The following is a 13,198-nucleotide window of genomic DNA, read 5'->3' as shown; positions in this document are numbered from 1 at the left end:
TACAAGTAGTGGTGCCCACTCTAATGTAACAGTAGTAGGAGCGAAAACGGGGTCTCGGGATGACGGGACCTTAGCGGTGCCTGATCGAGCTCGGCCGGATCAAAAAGCATCGGTGCTTAATTCCGTGAATAGCTCAATTTCTAACTTTTCTTTAGTCCAGAACACAGACGGTTTGCAAGTGGAAGCTTCGACATCGGCAAGGCGTACACCGAAGAAGAAGGCACAGAAAACCACTTTGCGTGTATTTTTAGACCACCCACAAGCCATCGTACCAACCCGCCAAACAGAAGGTGCAGCAGGGTACGATCTGCATTCGGCGGAGGAAGTGGTCATTCCCGGACGTTCCCGTCTTCTCGTAGATACCGGCCTGAAGTTGATGATACCCAGCGGATGCTACGGACGCATCGCCCCGCGCTCAGGTCTGGCTGTAAAACATGGAATAGACGTAGGAGCAGGAGTAATAGACTCTGATTACATTGGTCGAGTCAAAATACTCCTAATTAATACCCTCGATACCCCGTTCCAGATCGAGTATGGGGACCGAGTCGCCCAGCTGATCCTAGAACGAAACAATACCCCGATTACCGAAGTCGTAACAGAGATAGCAGAAACAGCAAGAGGGACTGCTGGCTTCGAATCGACCGGTACTAAACTGCGAGGACAATTCAACGTCCGTGCAGTACGACGACATCGCCAGATCGATATACCTGTAACAATAGAAGTTGAGGATAGGAATATACCCGCCAAAGCCCTTCTAGACTCAGGTTGCACCGGGTGTTGTATCGACGAACAATTCGTATCTAAGTTCCAGATACCTAAGATACCGTTCGATCGACCGCTCTGAGTGTTCAACGCAGATGGGACCCCCAACCGTGACGGCGATATGACGCATTATGTATTATTAGACATAGTTATCCAAGGCCATAGAGAGCGCCGATCATTCAATATAACCACCCTCTTGGACCACGATATGTTCCTCGAATTCGATTGGCTGGAGGATCACAACCCTGACATTGACTGGGCTAAACGCACGCTTTGCTTCACGCATTGTAACTGCGGGGAGCTCAAGTTGGAAGATGGGGACAAGGTGCTGGCATTGGACAGCGACTACATTCGGAAGCAGTTTTCCGAATACGAACACATACGAGCCACCAAGGCCACTGACCTAGCCATTGCTCAAGGCAAAAGCACGAAAGCTAAGAGCATGCAAGAGGTCATTCCAGAAGAATACTGGGATTATAAGGGAGTCTTCGAGGAAGCTGAATTCGATCAGCTCCCTGAACGCAGAGTATGGGATCACGCCATAGAACTAGTAGACGGCGCGAAACCCTTCTGTGGAAAGGTATATCCAATGAGCGTAAAGGAGCAAGAAGCTCTGGATATATTCCTTGAAGAAAACCTGAAGACTGGTCGCATCAGACAGTCTAAATCCCCCTGGGGCGCCCCCTTCTTCTTTGTCAAGAAAAAAGATGGCAAGCTGAGGCCGGTACAGGACTATAGACGGCTCAATGAAGTAACCAAGAAAAATAAATACCCGCTCCCTCTAATCAATGACTTATTCGACCGGCTTAAGGGAGCCCAGTACTACTCTAAGCTCGACATCCGGTGGGGTTATAATAACATACGAATCAAGGAAGGCGATGAGGAAAAGGCCGCGTTTGTCACGAACCGAGGTCTGTTCGAACCTCTAGTGATGTTCTTCGGACTCACTAATTCACCATCGACATTCCAAATGATGATGAATGACATCTTCCACGATTTAATCCTCACTGGAAAAGTTATGGTAAACCTGGACGATATCTTAATATTCACCAAGGACATGGAAGAACATCGCCAGGTTGTAAAACAAGTACTTAGAATACTCCGGGAACACAAGTTGACATGCAAACCTGAAAAGTGCGAGTTCCATGTCGAAGAAACTGAGTACCTAGGTCACATCATTGGCCATGGGAAGCTTCGCATGGATCCTGCAAAGGTTGCTGGCATTGCAGAATGGCCAGAACCCAGGTCCAAGAAGGACGTGCAACAGTTCCTCGGGTTTTGTAATTATTATAGACGTTTTGTAAAAGGCTTCGGCTCCTTGGCCAAGCCTCTTTCGGACCTTACGGGCAACCGAGAATGGGAATGGACGGACACTGAACGGAGTGCCTTCCAAGGTCTCAAGGACCTCCTTACCTCGGCCCCAATTGTACATATACCTACGGACGAGGACCCGTTTATGGTAGAAGTAGATGCTTCGCAATTCGCCCTCGGGGCAGTTTTTATGCAGAAGCAAGATAATCTTTGGGTACCAGTATCTTATTATAGTAGGTCATTCAAGGACGCCGAGAAGAACTATCAAGTGTACGATAGAGAACTTCTCGCTATTGTAGATTGTCTAGAAGAATGGCGACACTACTTAATACACGCCAAGCATACTGTACAGATCTTTACTGATCACCTTAATCTGACATACTTTAGGAAACCCCAGAAGATCAACCCCCGACAAGCACGATGGATGTCATTCCTCGCTGAGTACAATTTCGAACTCCATCATATCCCAGGCAAAAAGAATAGCGCAGCAGACGCTCTTAGCAGATGACCAGACTACAACGACGGTATGGATCACTTGGATAATCAGGTCGTACTACCTGCCGAGTTGTTCCGGAGTACCAAAGTTGTAGGGACAGACGCCATCCGCGACCTCTGCGCCATACATTCCTCCGAGTATTTATTATGGAAAACTTTGCCTCAAAAGGAGCTCGAGTCAGCCGAGGACGGCACGCTCTGGAGGGGGGGTGAAATTCTCATAATCCCAAATAACCAAGAAATAATCGGCAAAGTAATACAGTCCCACCACGATGCCGCATTCATGGGACACCCCGGAATAGAAAGGACCATGGAATTAATCAAGCGATCGTACTGGTGGCCGGAGATGATCAAAGATGTTACGGCGTATGTGAAAGGTTGTGGGACCTGTCAAAAGGCCAAACCTAACCGCCAACATAGATCAGCACCATTAGAGCCAAATCCAGTTCCAGATCATAACTGGCAGTACATCTCCACGGACCTTATTGTAAAACTACCTACTGTAGACGGGTACGACTCCATCCTTGTATTTGTAGACCTGAAGTCAAAAGACTTCATCGCTATACCCTGCACGGAGTCGATTAACTCGAAGGACTATGCGGACTTGTACATTAAGCATGTAATGTCGGCACACGGACTAGCAGAAAGGATATGGTCTGACAGGGGACCACAGTTCGTATCCTCGTTTACTAAGGATGTATACCAACAGTTGGGCGTCCAAGGGAATCCCTCTACTGCCTACCACCCTCAGACGGATGGGCAGACTGAACGGATGAACCAGGAAATAGAGACCTACTTGAGGATATATACTTTCTATAGACAGGACGACTGGCCTTCCAAAATACCCCTCGCTATGTTCGCATACCGAAACCATAGACAAGCAAGCACCGGTTATACCCCATTCTACCTTACGCACGGATACCATCCCTATACGGGAGTTGAAACCAGGAAGGAACCCCGTAACCAATCGGCTGAAGAATGGACGAAAGAGATGGAGGAACTTTCCAGGGACGCAACTAATCACCTTACGAAAGCAAATGAAGAAGTACCACGATGGCAAATACCCGGACCATGCGACCTATACCAAGGGCGATCTGGTACTATTAGAAGGAACTAATATTACAACCACTCGACCAAGCAAAAAGCTGGACGATAAACGTTACGGACCATTTAGTATAGTAGAAAAGGTCGGGAAGTCGGCATTCAGACTCAAGCTTCCACCCGCTTGGCGTCATATACACCCCGTCTTCCACGAATCCCTATTAATACCCTATCACCCTGCACAATTTAGCGTACAAAAGGACGATACTACTATACCCGTTCCGGAAGGCGAAGCCCCTACCATTAGCCAAATCCTCGACAGTAAAAAGTCCAAGACTGGACTATTATACCTGGTCAAATGGAAGGGGAAGGACGACACCGAGAACACCTGGATACCCCGCTCTACCATAGCAAGGGATTACATCCTGCTACTTAATAACTTCCATAAGCTACATCCTAAGGCGCCCAAACTGCCTAATCTCCTCACTATACCCGGTGGTCAAAGGATCCGCGCTCAAGAAGACGAAGAAAGCGACGATGAACCGGACAGCAAGGGAGGGAAGAGGACGGAGGAAGAAGAAGAAGAGTGGAAGGAAAAGATCTACTGGGATCACAAAATGATACGATGGTATACGCGCAAGTTCCAAGCCCATGTCGTACTTCACGTACCCCTCGATATCCAGATCGGCCTAGAAATAGGGCTGCCTGAGAAGTTCGACATCGTATGCATCTGGCTAGCGAACCCAGACCACTATATCCATACGGTCTTGTTCGTAGGAACCCCCACGTCGCGCAACCATCTATTTGTATACCCAGTCAATGCCCAGTGGATCGTAGAAGAAAGGAAGGTTCAATGCCCGGAGCGCACTCACGGCTACTATTATCTCGACGATGCACCTATACCCTGGCAACGTATGCGTTTCAAGGATACCCCAGTGAGGGAAGAGGACGTCTCCAAATATACCACATACGACTCGGAACGTACTCGGACACCGATACCCAAAACTAAATGGAACCTACAAGCCGTACACCCGCGCATCTACGACTAGAATTCAAGCCTCGTGAGGACACTTCGGCCTGGAGGGGGGTACTGTCATGGTTTTTCCGCGCCACAAGTCTCAAGCGCCCACGGACCATTATTTATCCACCTAGTTACCATTTATAGAAGATACCGCTACGCCTCCACGTATATATCATAGTATACCCACGCCACTCGGACATCCCTCGGACATGTATCAGTCACGTGACCCTACGTCATAGTGACATCATAGGCCTGGACTCCATAGACACTCCTAGACTTAGATGGACTTCACTAGGCCTGAGCACGCCATAGCACGCCATAATGATGTATTATTACAAACCTAGGGTACGCAGGGTTTTACACCCGGTACCAGGGGTCTGGTCCCTCTTGTATATATACCCGCTCGAGCTGAGGCCTACCCCTCAGTTTCGAGTTGGTCTTTACTCCTCCACTTAAGCTAAAGATCCCTGACGGGATAGGCGAGAGTGGATCCAGGAGTTCTTGAGATCCTTCACATGTCTGACGTGTGACGTGACATAGCGTGGTCACGACCTTGGACCACAGACGAAGTTTGGTGTCTCCTCATCAATCACGCTGAGGGTAAGCCCATCGGAGCGCTATTCGATGTCAATGTGCCTCCCGCAGCCAGTGTCAGTAACTTGAGGGAGAAGGTTAAGGAAAAGCTATCACCGGTCTTGACGGCATCGCTCTTAACGAGCTCGCAGTGTAAAGATGCACGGATGAGACAATCTTTTTCGATGGTGAAGACCGTGAAATGCTGCAGGATCAAATCAGCGAGGCCTTCTGCAACCAGAAAGTCAAACAACTTGGCGCGAGGCGTACGATAGCAGATCTAAAGCTCTTGAAGCAAGAGACTCTGCTTGTGCAGGTGCCCGGTGCGTCGCGTGCAATTGCTTTTTATGCTATCTTCAACTGATTCGTCATCGCAGATGATATGCAGAGCAAGCGCAAGATGACGAAGTAGAACAAGTCGAAGAAGATAGCAGTCTTCTAGGACTGAAGCTTCTGAAGACGGCGCCGTCATCCCTAACTCTTTCTGATGAATTCAGCAAGATTGCGGGACCTACACATGCCTTTGGCTGCAACCGTTCGACTGAGTACGACACGCTCCCTCTCGTGTGCACTCGTGGTTGCTGTTGGCAATATCCAAGCACACTACAACTCAATCGAAGCCGAGGCCAAGGCGAATCCACCCCCATCAAAGCAGTACGATCATCGTCTTCAGAAAGCTCGTGGATATCCGTTCGTGACGTCCTACAAAGACAGCGGAAGGGAAATCAGGTTCACGTACGACGGACGGCTTGATGAGCAAGAGCTCGTCTTCTCCGCCATCGTCAACCACCCTGACTCTCGCGAGTGCCTCGTCAAGTCCACATGGCAGTATTCGGAGGCTGCGCATGACTATCTCGCATCCCGCGGTTGGGCGCCGACTCTCCGGCAATGCATTCGAATCTCTGCAGACTGGATTGCAGTCATCATGGACAGATCGAAATACCAACCGCTCTATGGTCTGAGCCTCTCGAAGGCTGACCAGGAAAAGGTACGATGCAAAGTAAAGAGCATCGTCCGCATGCTGCACGAAGGAGGATTCGTTCATGGGGACATTCGGGATACCAATCTTCTCATCGATCCTGAATCGCTTGCATCTGACGACGTGATGGTTCACCTTATCGACTTCGATTGGGCCGGGCGTATTGGAGAGGCCAAGCACCCGGTTGGAGTCAACAGGAAGACTGTCAAGCGTCCAGACGGAAACAGCATGACCATGATATGGTATCTTATCTGTTCGCATGCCCATAACGTTTTCAATTACTTGAATGAATAATCGCCGTGAATACGAAGAATGAGGGAGAGTGTGAAGACGACTAATGCTGATACCTGCATGCAGGTATCGGTGTAGGCAGTATCTAGAGACAAACGTTCTAGGAAGAGACCGTATCAACGTATTAAGTTTGCGCAGAAGGCTGCATACTGGCTGAGAATCGCAATCGTTCTGTGGTCTGATCCGCATTGCAGGTATCGGTGTATGCATCAAGCTGCTATGCAGTTCGCCGCTATATCACGAGAACATTCAATTGTGAATCACACCTTGGTCCTAAACGTTGCAACCGAATGCTGTACCTGTCACTGTGTTTATTAGGACCTTTCCATTCATGCAAGACATCGGGCCTGCCAGAGCCGTATTGTTCACCACCAATGATGGGTTTATGTCGTACGTAACCTGGCATGTACATATCGATCATCGCCTGGCTTTCAGCTTTCTAAACGCGCTATTGTTCGTCGCTGACATTTGGCAATACACCGGACGCTCGTCCATATGCACAAAGTTTATATGCAACGTGGGTGAAGACAATCTTCACGGCACAATGATATTAAGGGACGGAGGCATTTTCTCCTCACCCAGTCAACGTTCCTTCCTCCTACTTGCGGACGACTGTGATACGCACGTTTTCTACCCTCCATTGTTGCTTCAACCAGTGACACTGTCCATCCAAGCACTCACCGTCCAGCCGACTCTCGAGCATACGTCTGACCGCTACATCCTACGCATCAACAGTGATCGATGGGTGGCGTTGTCTCCGCCGTTACGCGTGCCGTTCCCCTTGTCGGAGCAGTCTTCAGTGTACTTGAGGTCATTCGCGGGGCATCTCAGTCAGGGTCCGTCGGACAGAATCCTACTCTAGCGCGACTAGAGAACCTCGGGAGACAAAAGCACCAGGAAGCTGAAGCCGCACGTGCAGAACAACAGAGGTTAGAAGCCGAGAAACAGCGAGCGGAGGAACGGCGGCGACGAGCCGAAGAAGAGCGTGCCAGGGCCGAGGAAGAGGCTAGGAGGAGAGAGCGGGACAGGATGCTTGCCGAGGAAGCCAGACGGGTGGCGGAGGAGTCTGCCAGGAGAGCTGAAGAAGCGATGCGCCACGCAAACGAGGACAAGCGCCAGGCGGAGGAGTCCCGCAGGCGCGCTGAGGAGGATAGGCAGCGTGCTGAGGCGGAGAGGGTTCGGGCGGACGACGAAGCAAGGAAGGCGCGTGTTGAGCAGGAAGCAGCCCAGCGAGCCAAAGAGGCCTCAGACAGGGCAGCCGCGCAGGCTCAGACGGCACTCGAGAAAGCCGAGAAGGACCTGAGGGAGGGTATCAAGCCCATCATCGTCCCGAGTCCTGAGGAGCTCCGGCAGAAGAAGAAGGATCTCCAGTATCGAGAGGGACTCTTCCACTTCGCCATCGCCGGCGTCTCGGGCAGTGGCAAGTCATCGCTGCTCAACGCATTCCGCGGTCTGCGCAACAAAGATCGGGGCGCTGCCGCCACTGGCGTAACCGAGACGACGAGCGTCCCGACTCGATACCCGGATCCTGATCCTCAGAATCCATTCGTGTGGTACGACATTCCAGGGGCAGGAACCTTGAACATCCCGGATTGGGTGTACTTCAACGCGCAAGGTCTTTACATCTTCGACTGCATCATCGTGCTCTTTGATAATCGTTTTACCGAAACGGATGTCGCGATTCTGAGGAACTGCGCGCGGTTCAAGATCCCTGCATATATCGTGCGCTCAAAGTCCAACCAGCATATTCGAAACCTCGCAGACGACCTGGAACAGGGCGAAGATGAAAGCGATGAGGAGGTGTTGGCGAGGGCCCTCAAGCAGTATCTCTTGGAGACTCGTGAGAGTGTGGTGCGCAACCTGGACCTTGCGCAGCTGCCACACCAGCGCGTCTACATTGTTGACAAAGAGATGATGGTACAGGCCGTGAAGGGCAAGCTCCTAAGAAACGCCCTCGATGAATGGGAGCTGCTGCGGGATCTCCTCACTGAGGCACGAAAGAGGCGGGTGACCAAGTGAACTAGCTGCGCGTTGGAACCGCTTATCTGCCGCGGGTTTTCTTCGTTGTCTAGTTCGTTTCGTGTCGCATTTTTTCCGAGGCCGTGCATGACGGGGATTCTTCATCTGCGAATATTCCTGTATTCCTTGACGTTGTTCTGTCAGTTCCTTCCTTGTACTATCGCCACGCTTTCTGTCATGTGAGGTGCGTCTGTCGATACAGAATGTAAAATGTGACCATGTCTCTCAACCGCCCATGTCGTTTTTGCACGCTTCTCCAATACTTGAGGTCGACGGAAGCTTGTTAGTGCATCTCGCACGCCCAGCAAACTCATGGACCGACTTCTGACCTCAAGGTTTGACTTGATTTCGACACGACCCTACTACAACCGTCGGGTGGGGATATAAGGTTTGCACAGCGAACCGCACACGGGGCGAGGATCCCTTGTCTTCCGTGGTCTTCTGTGGTCTGATACACATTGTAGCGGGATCGAATGAGTTCCCCGTGCATGCAACCTAGTTTGCCGTTCGATGGCGGGAATATCACGAACACATTCTCTCCTTTATGGGAAGTTCCATGCGATGTTAAAGACCTGTCATGGTGGGTTTCATATCTCTCCGGTCTTGGGACGTGGCGTATATGCAATGTCTTCCAAGCCTTGCCTGCCACTACGAGCGCACCAATCATCTGCGATCATGGGCGGCGATAGTGTCATAGCCAATGCACACCCGGGTAGTGATTACGGCAGCATTCAATCGCCTGTCGTCAACGCTATGAAGAAATGACACCGAACATTCGTGCGAGCACGCATGCACGGTGTAGCGTGGATGAAGACATTCTTCACGACGCAAAGATACAAAAGGGATAAGGGCCGCATACCTCACTCGCTCAGCGTCCTCCTCCCCTACATCGTAGACATCTTTTTGAAGTATGTATCTCAACTTTATGGTCTCCTACTGTGGTGACATCAACCATTACAGCGCTCAGCGTCAGTTCGACGCTCAAAATCACTTTGAGCTTCTAGATCACACACTGCGATAACCAACGATGGGCGGGCTTTTCTCTCGGCGTAGACATTCGGAGCACAACGATACAATGACGCAGATGGAAGCTCAGGTGAGAGCCCATCAGCAGGACGCTGAGGCCGCGCGGGCGCGACAGCAACAGCTGGAAGCCGAGATGCGGCAAGCGGAGGAACAACGGCGCATAGCTGACGAGCAGCGTGCCAGAGCAGAGGAAGAAGCTAGACGAAGGGAGGCAGAGCAAGCGGCTGCAGAAGAGGCGAGACGGCTTGCAGAAGAGTCTGCTAGGAGAGCCGAGGAAGCGATGCGCCAGGCAAACGAGGACAAGAATCAGGCCGAGGAGTTCCGCAGGCGCGCTGAGGAGGAGAGGCTGCGTGCGGAGGCGGAAAGAGTCCGGGCGGAGGAGGAAGCCGAGAGGGCGCACGCCGAGAAGGAGGCAGCCCAGCGAGAGAAGGAAGCGTCGGAAAGGGCTGCAGAGGAGGCAAGGGTCGCACTCGAGAAGGCAGAGAAGGACCTGAGGGAGGGCATCAGGCCCGTCGTTCTCCCCAGCCGGGAAGAGTTTGAGCAGAAGAAGAAGGAACTGCAGTACAAACCAGGAGTCTTCCACTTCGCCATCGCCGGCGTCTCGGGCAGCGGCAAGTCGTCGCTGCTCAACGCGTTCCGGGGCCTACGCAACAAGGATCGAGGTGCCGCCGCCGCCGGCATCACGGAGACGACGAGCGCCCCTACTCGGTATCCCGATCCCGACCCCAACAATCCCATCGCGTGGTACGACATTCCTGGGGCAGGAACGCTGAACGTCCCCGACTGGGTATACTTCAACGCTCAAGGCCTCTACATCTTCGACTGCATCATCGTGCTTTTTGATAATCGTTTCACCGAGACGGACGTCGCGATCCTCAGGAACTGCGCGCTGTTCCGGATCCCTGCCTTCATCGTCCGATCAAAGTCGAAACAGCACATCCGCAACCTCGCAGATGATCTCGAGTGGGGCGAGAATGAGAGTGACGAGGAGCTGACGGCGCGGGCGCGGGCGCAGTACATCTCGCAGACTCGCGAGAGTGTGGCGCGTAATCTCGACACTGCACAGCTGCCACGCCAGCGTGTCTACATCGTCGACAAGGAGGCGATGGTGCAGGTCGTCAAAGGCAAGCATCCAAAGGACATTCTCGATGAGTCGGAGTTGCTTCGAGATCTCGAGACGGAAATGACGAAGAGACGGTCGATTGAGTGAAGAAATTGTATCCTGCATCGTCAAGGCGCTATGTTGTATAGATCCGTCGCATTTTCTCCCAAGATTGTATGGATGGTGGCTGCCCCGATCGATCCCTCTTGTGGATAGTGAGCACACCCAACCAGTTGCCTTTTTTGGAAGAGTCACGATAAGATAGTGTTGCCACGGTTCGGTCACTTATCCGCTAGCCACCTGCGCCGGACCGGAGGTAGCCACGCCGAACCACCAATCGGCTTCACGGCTGCATGAACATCGGCTTGGTCATGTGCTCGTGATGCCATCACCTGCGGGCCATTTCTTCGTCAATGATTTCGGTGGATTAGCTTTTTGTGACTTGACAGAATGCTTCGCTTATGCCGCTGACTTCGTTGCGGATGGCTTTGCAAAGATGTAAGTCTATGACCTAGGTGCCAGAATGACATACCTTTGCCATGTGCGTTCTGAGATTTAGAGTTGGTCTGAGATGAAAGTTAGAGTTGGCCCGAGATGATGTTGGAGATGAGAGATGATGAGATAGACTGAGATGAGGCCAGTTTTCAGGCTGAGCGACTTTATGTGATCACATGACTGACACGCCTTTGCGCCAAGTTGCGCTCGCGCAACACCATCCATGCTGTTGTCTCTCGACGTGCCTGTTGACTGACTTTATTGTCCTGTATATCTCACTACTCATCATTATGCCTTCCTATACCTGCTTTTCTTGCAAAAAAACCTGCAAAGATGCTCGAGGTCTCACTATACACTATAGCTTATGCTCATCTGTCAAGGCAGCAACCGTATCATCTGTCAAGAAGCATGTGGCAAACATGAAAAATGCTAGGGCTGCAAAGGTTCCAAGGGCTGAGAGGGATGGAGTGGCTAGCAGAGATCTGGGAGATCAGAATGAGTTCCGGGATGATGAGGTAAGTCATGGTATGTCTGAGCGCATGCACGGTCAATGATTGCAGCATCACTTGAATAATGAGCCTGCACCTGAGTTCACGCAGAGGTCATCCACAGGGAGGGTAGCAACACCAGAACCTGCACTGTCTCTCAGCCACAGCGGCCGTCAAAGACGTGCACCTCATGCACTCCAAGACTTTCTGCCATCATCTACTCGTGGCCTTCCAGCACACATACCCAGGCCTCTCATAAATTGTCCTACAAGATCTCACACCATCTCATGTGAAGAGGTTCCCAATGAATCTCAGCCATCGATTGAAAATGTGCCAATATACGACACCACACCAAATGAGTTTGGTGTGTTCCATCATTATTCCTCACCTCCCTCCTACCCTCCAACTGATACCACTTCTCTTGATGACTTTTGTGACTCTCCGAGTCTCAAGAAGGTGAAGGAAAAGGAGAAAGCAAGGCCTTGGTATCACCCGTTCGATAACGCTACTACTGCGCATATTGTTATGTGGAGCACTACAGGGCCACATAACAAGTCTCTTGCTGAAATAGATCGACTTGTGAATGAGGTTATACAGTATGTGCAGATGACTTTGATCTCTCAGTGTTGATGTCGCAATGGTGTACTGTGACTCAGCTATTCCGTCTAGACTCTGCAGATGACGAAAGTCGTTTCTCTCACCCTGAAGGCTGGCGACAGTGCTCAGTAAAAATTCCTGTACCTAAAGAGAAGACAAAAACCTTCGAAGACGATGCTCCTACCTTTGAAGTGGGAGACATTCACATGCGATGGCTGGTTGATATCATTCAGAAGGTTTGCGAGGATCCAGATGCAAAGACCTATCACTGGCAGCCCTTCAAACAATTCTGGCAGCAGACAAATGATGACACAGGATCGACTGAGGATACTCGCATCTACAGTGAGCTTTATAATTCAGATGCCTTCCTTGAAGAAGATGCAAAACTTCGTGCGGAAGCAAAAACATCTGGCGACTCTGATAATATTGAAGTCGCCATTGCTCCTATCATGCTCTGGTCAGATTCTACATGTTTAGCCAACTTCAGAATGGCATCATTGTAGCCCATTTACATCTCATTCAGCTTTCAATCAAAGTACACACGTGCACGACGGCGGTCTGGGGCATGCTGCCATTTCACATATATTTCTAAAGTATGCATCATTAATTTATGTCTTCTGAAAGCTACCTGATTTCTATCTTTCAAGTTACCCAATAATTTCCAAGACTGGTATGAAGAAACGTATGGTGAACTCACTAGCATGGACATTCTCCGGTTCTGCAAGCGTGAACTATTTCATGCGATATGGCTGCTCGCACTCGATCTGGACTTCATGCACGCTTACGAACACAGAATGTTGATCCAATGTGGAGACGGAGTGCTGCGGTGAATGTTTTCTAGGTTTTTCACTTACTCCGCTGATTATCCTGAGAAGTATGTATAGAATTGTTTGCATTTGTATCCTTCCTATGCTAATATTCTCGTCAGAGTTCTTCTCACTTGCATGCGCTATCTACCACAGTGCCCATGTCCACGTTGCCTCACAAAGAAGACTGAC

The 13,198-nt window shown here is 50.8% G+C and overlaps 3 protein-coding genes across 3 annotated transcripts; all 3 read left to right on the top strand.

Moving 5' to 3' along the window:
• Positions 1-5,405: 5,405 nt before the first annotated feature.
• LAESUDRAFT_762905 (uncharacterized protein) lies at positions 5,406-5,615 on the top strand (the record flags this gene model as incomplete). The annotated part of the gene is made up of 2 exons (XM_040913168.1): positions 5,406-5,526; positions 5,581-5,615. 2 exons carry the CDS (start codon positions 5,406-5,408, stop codon positions 5,613-5,615), a joined length of 156 nt encoding a protein of 51 aa, XP_040760075.1.
• A 381-nt stretch (positions 5,616-5,996) lies between these two features.
• Positions 5,997-6,398, top strand: LAESUDRAFT_622760 (uncharacterized protein; the record flags this gene model as incomplete). Its single annotated transcript, XM_040903295.1, has 1 exon — positions 5,997-6,398. A coding segment is annotated over one exon (402 nt), but the record flags the coding sequence as incomplete, so codon positions are not given.
• Positions 6,399-7,562: 1,164 nt separating this feature from the next.
• Positions 7,563-10,728, top strand: LAESUDRAFT_662158 (P-loop containing nucleoside triphosphate hydrolase protein; the record flags this gene model as incomplete). The annotated part of the gene is made up of 2 exons (XM_040904975.1): positions 7,563-8,480; positions 9,946-10,728. The coding sequence occupies 2 exons, from the start codon at positions 7,563-7,565 to the stop codon at positions 10,726-10,728; spliced, it is 1,701 nt and encodes a 566-aa protein (XP_040760073.1).
• Between the last annotated feature and the right edge of the window lie 2,470 nt (positions 10,729-13,198).

Source organism: Laetiporus sulphureus (assembly GCF_001632365.1).
Source record: "Laetiporus sulphureus 93-53 unplaced genomic scaffold LAESUscaffold_49, whole genome shotgun sequence".
NCBI classification, from domain to species: Eukaryota; Fungi; Basidiomycota; class Agaricomycetes; order Polyporales; family Laetiporaceae; genus Laetiporus; species Laetiporus sulphureus.
The sequence above is the reverse complement of the archived record's forward strand: the minus strand, read 5'-3'. Positions and strand labels throughout refer to the sequence as shown.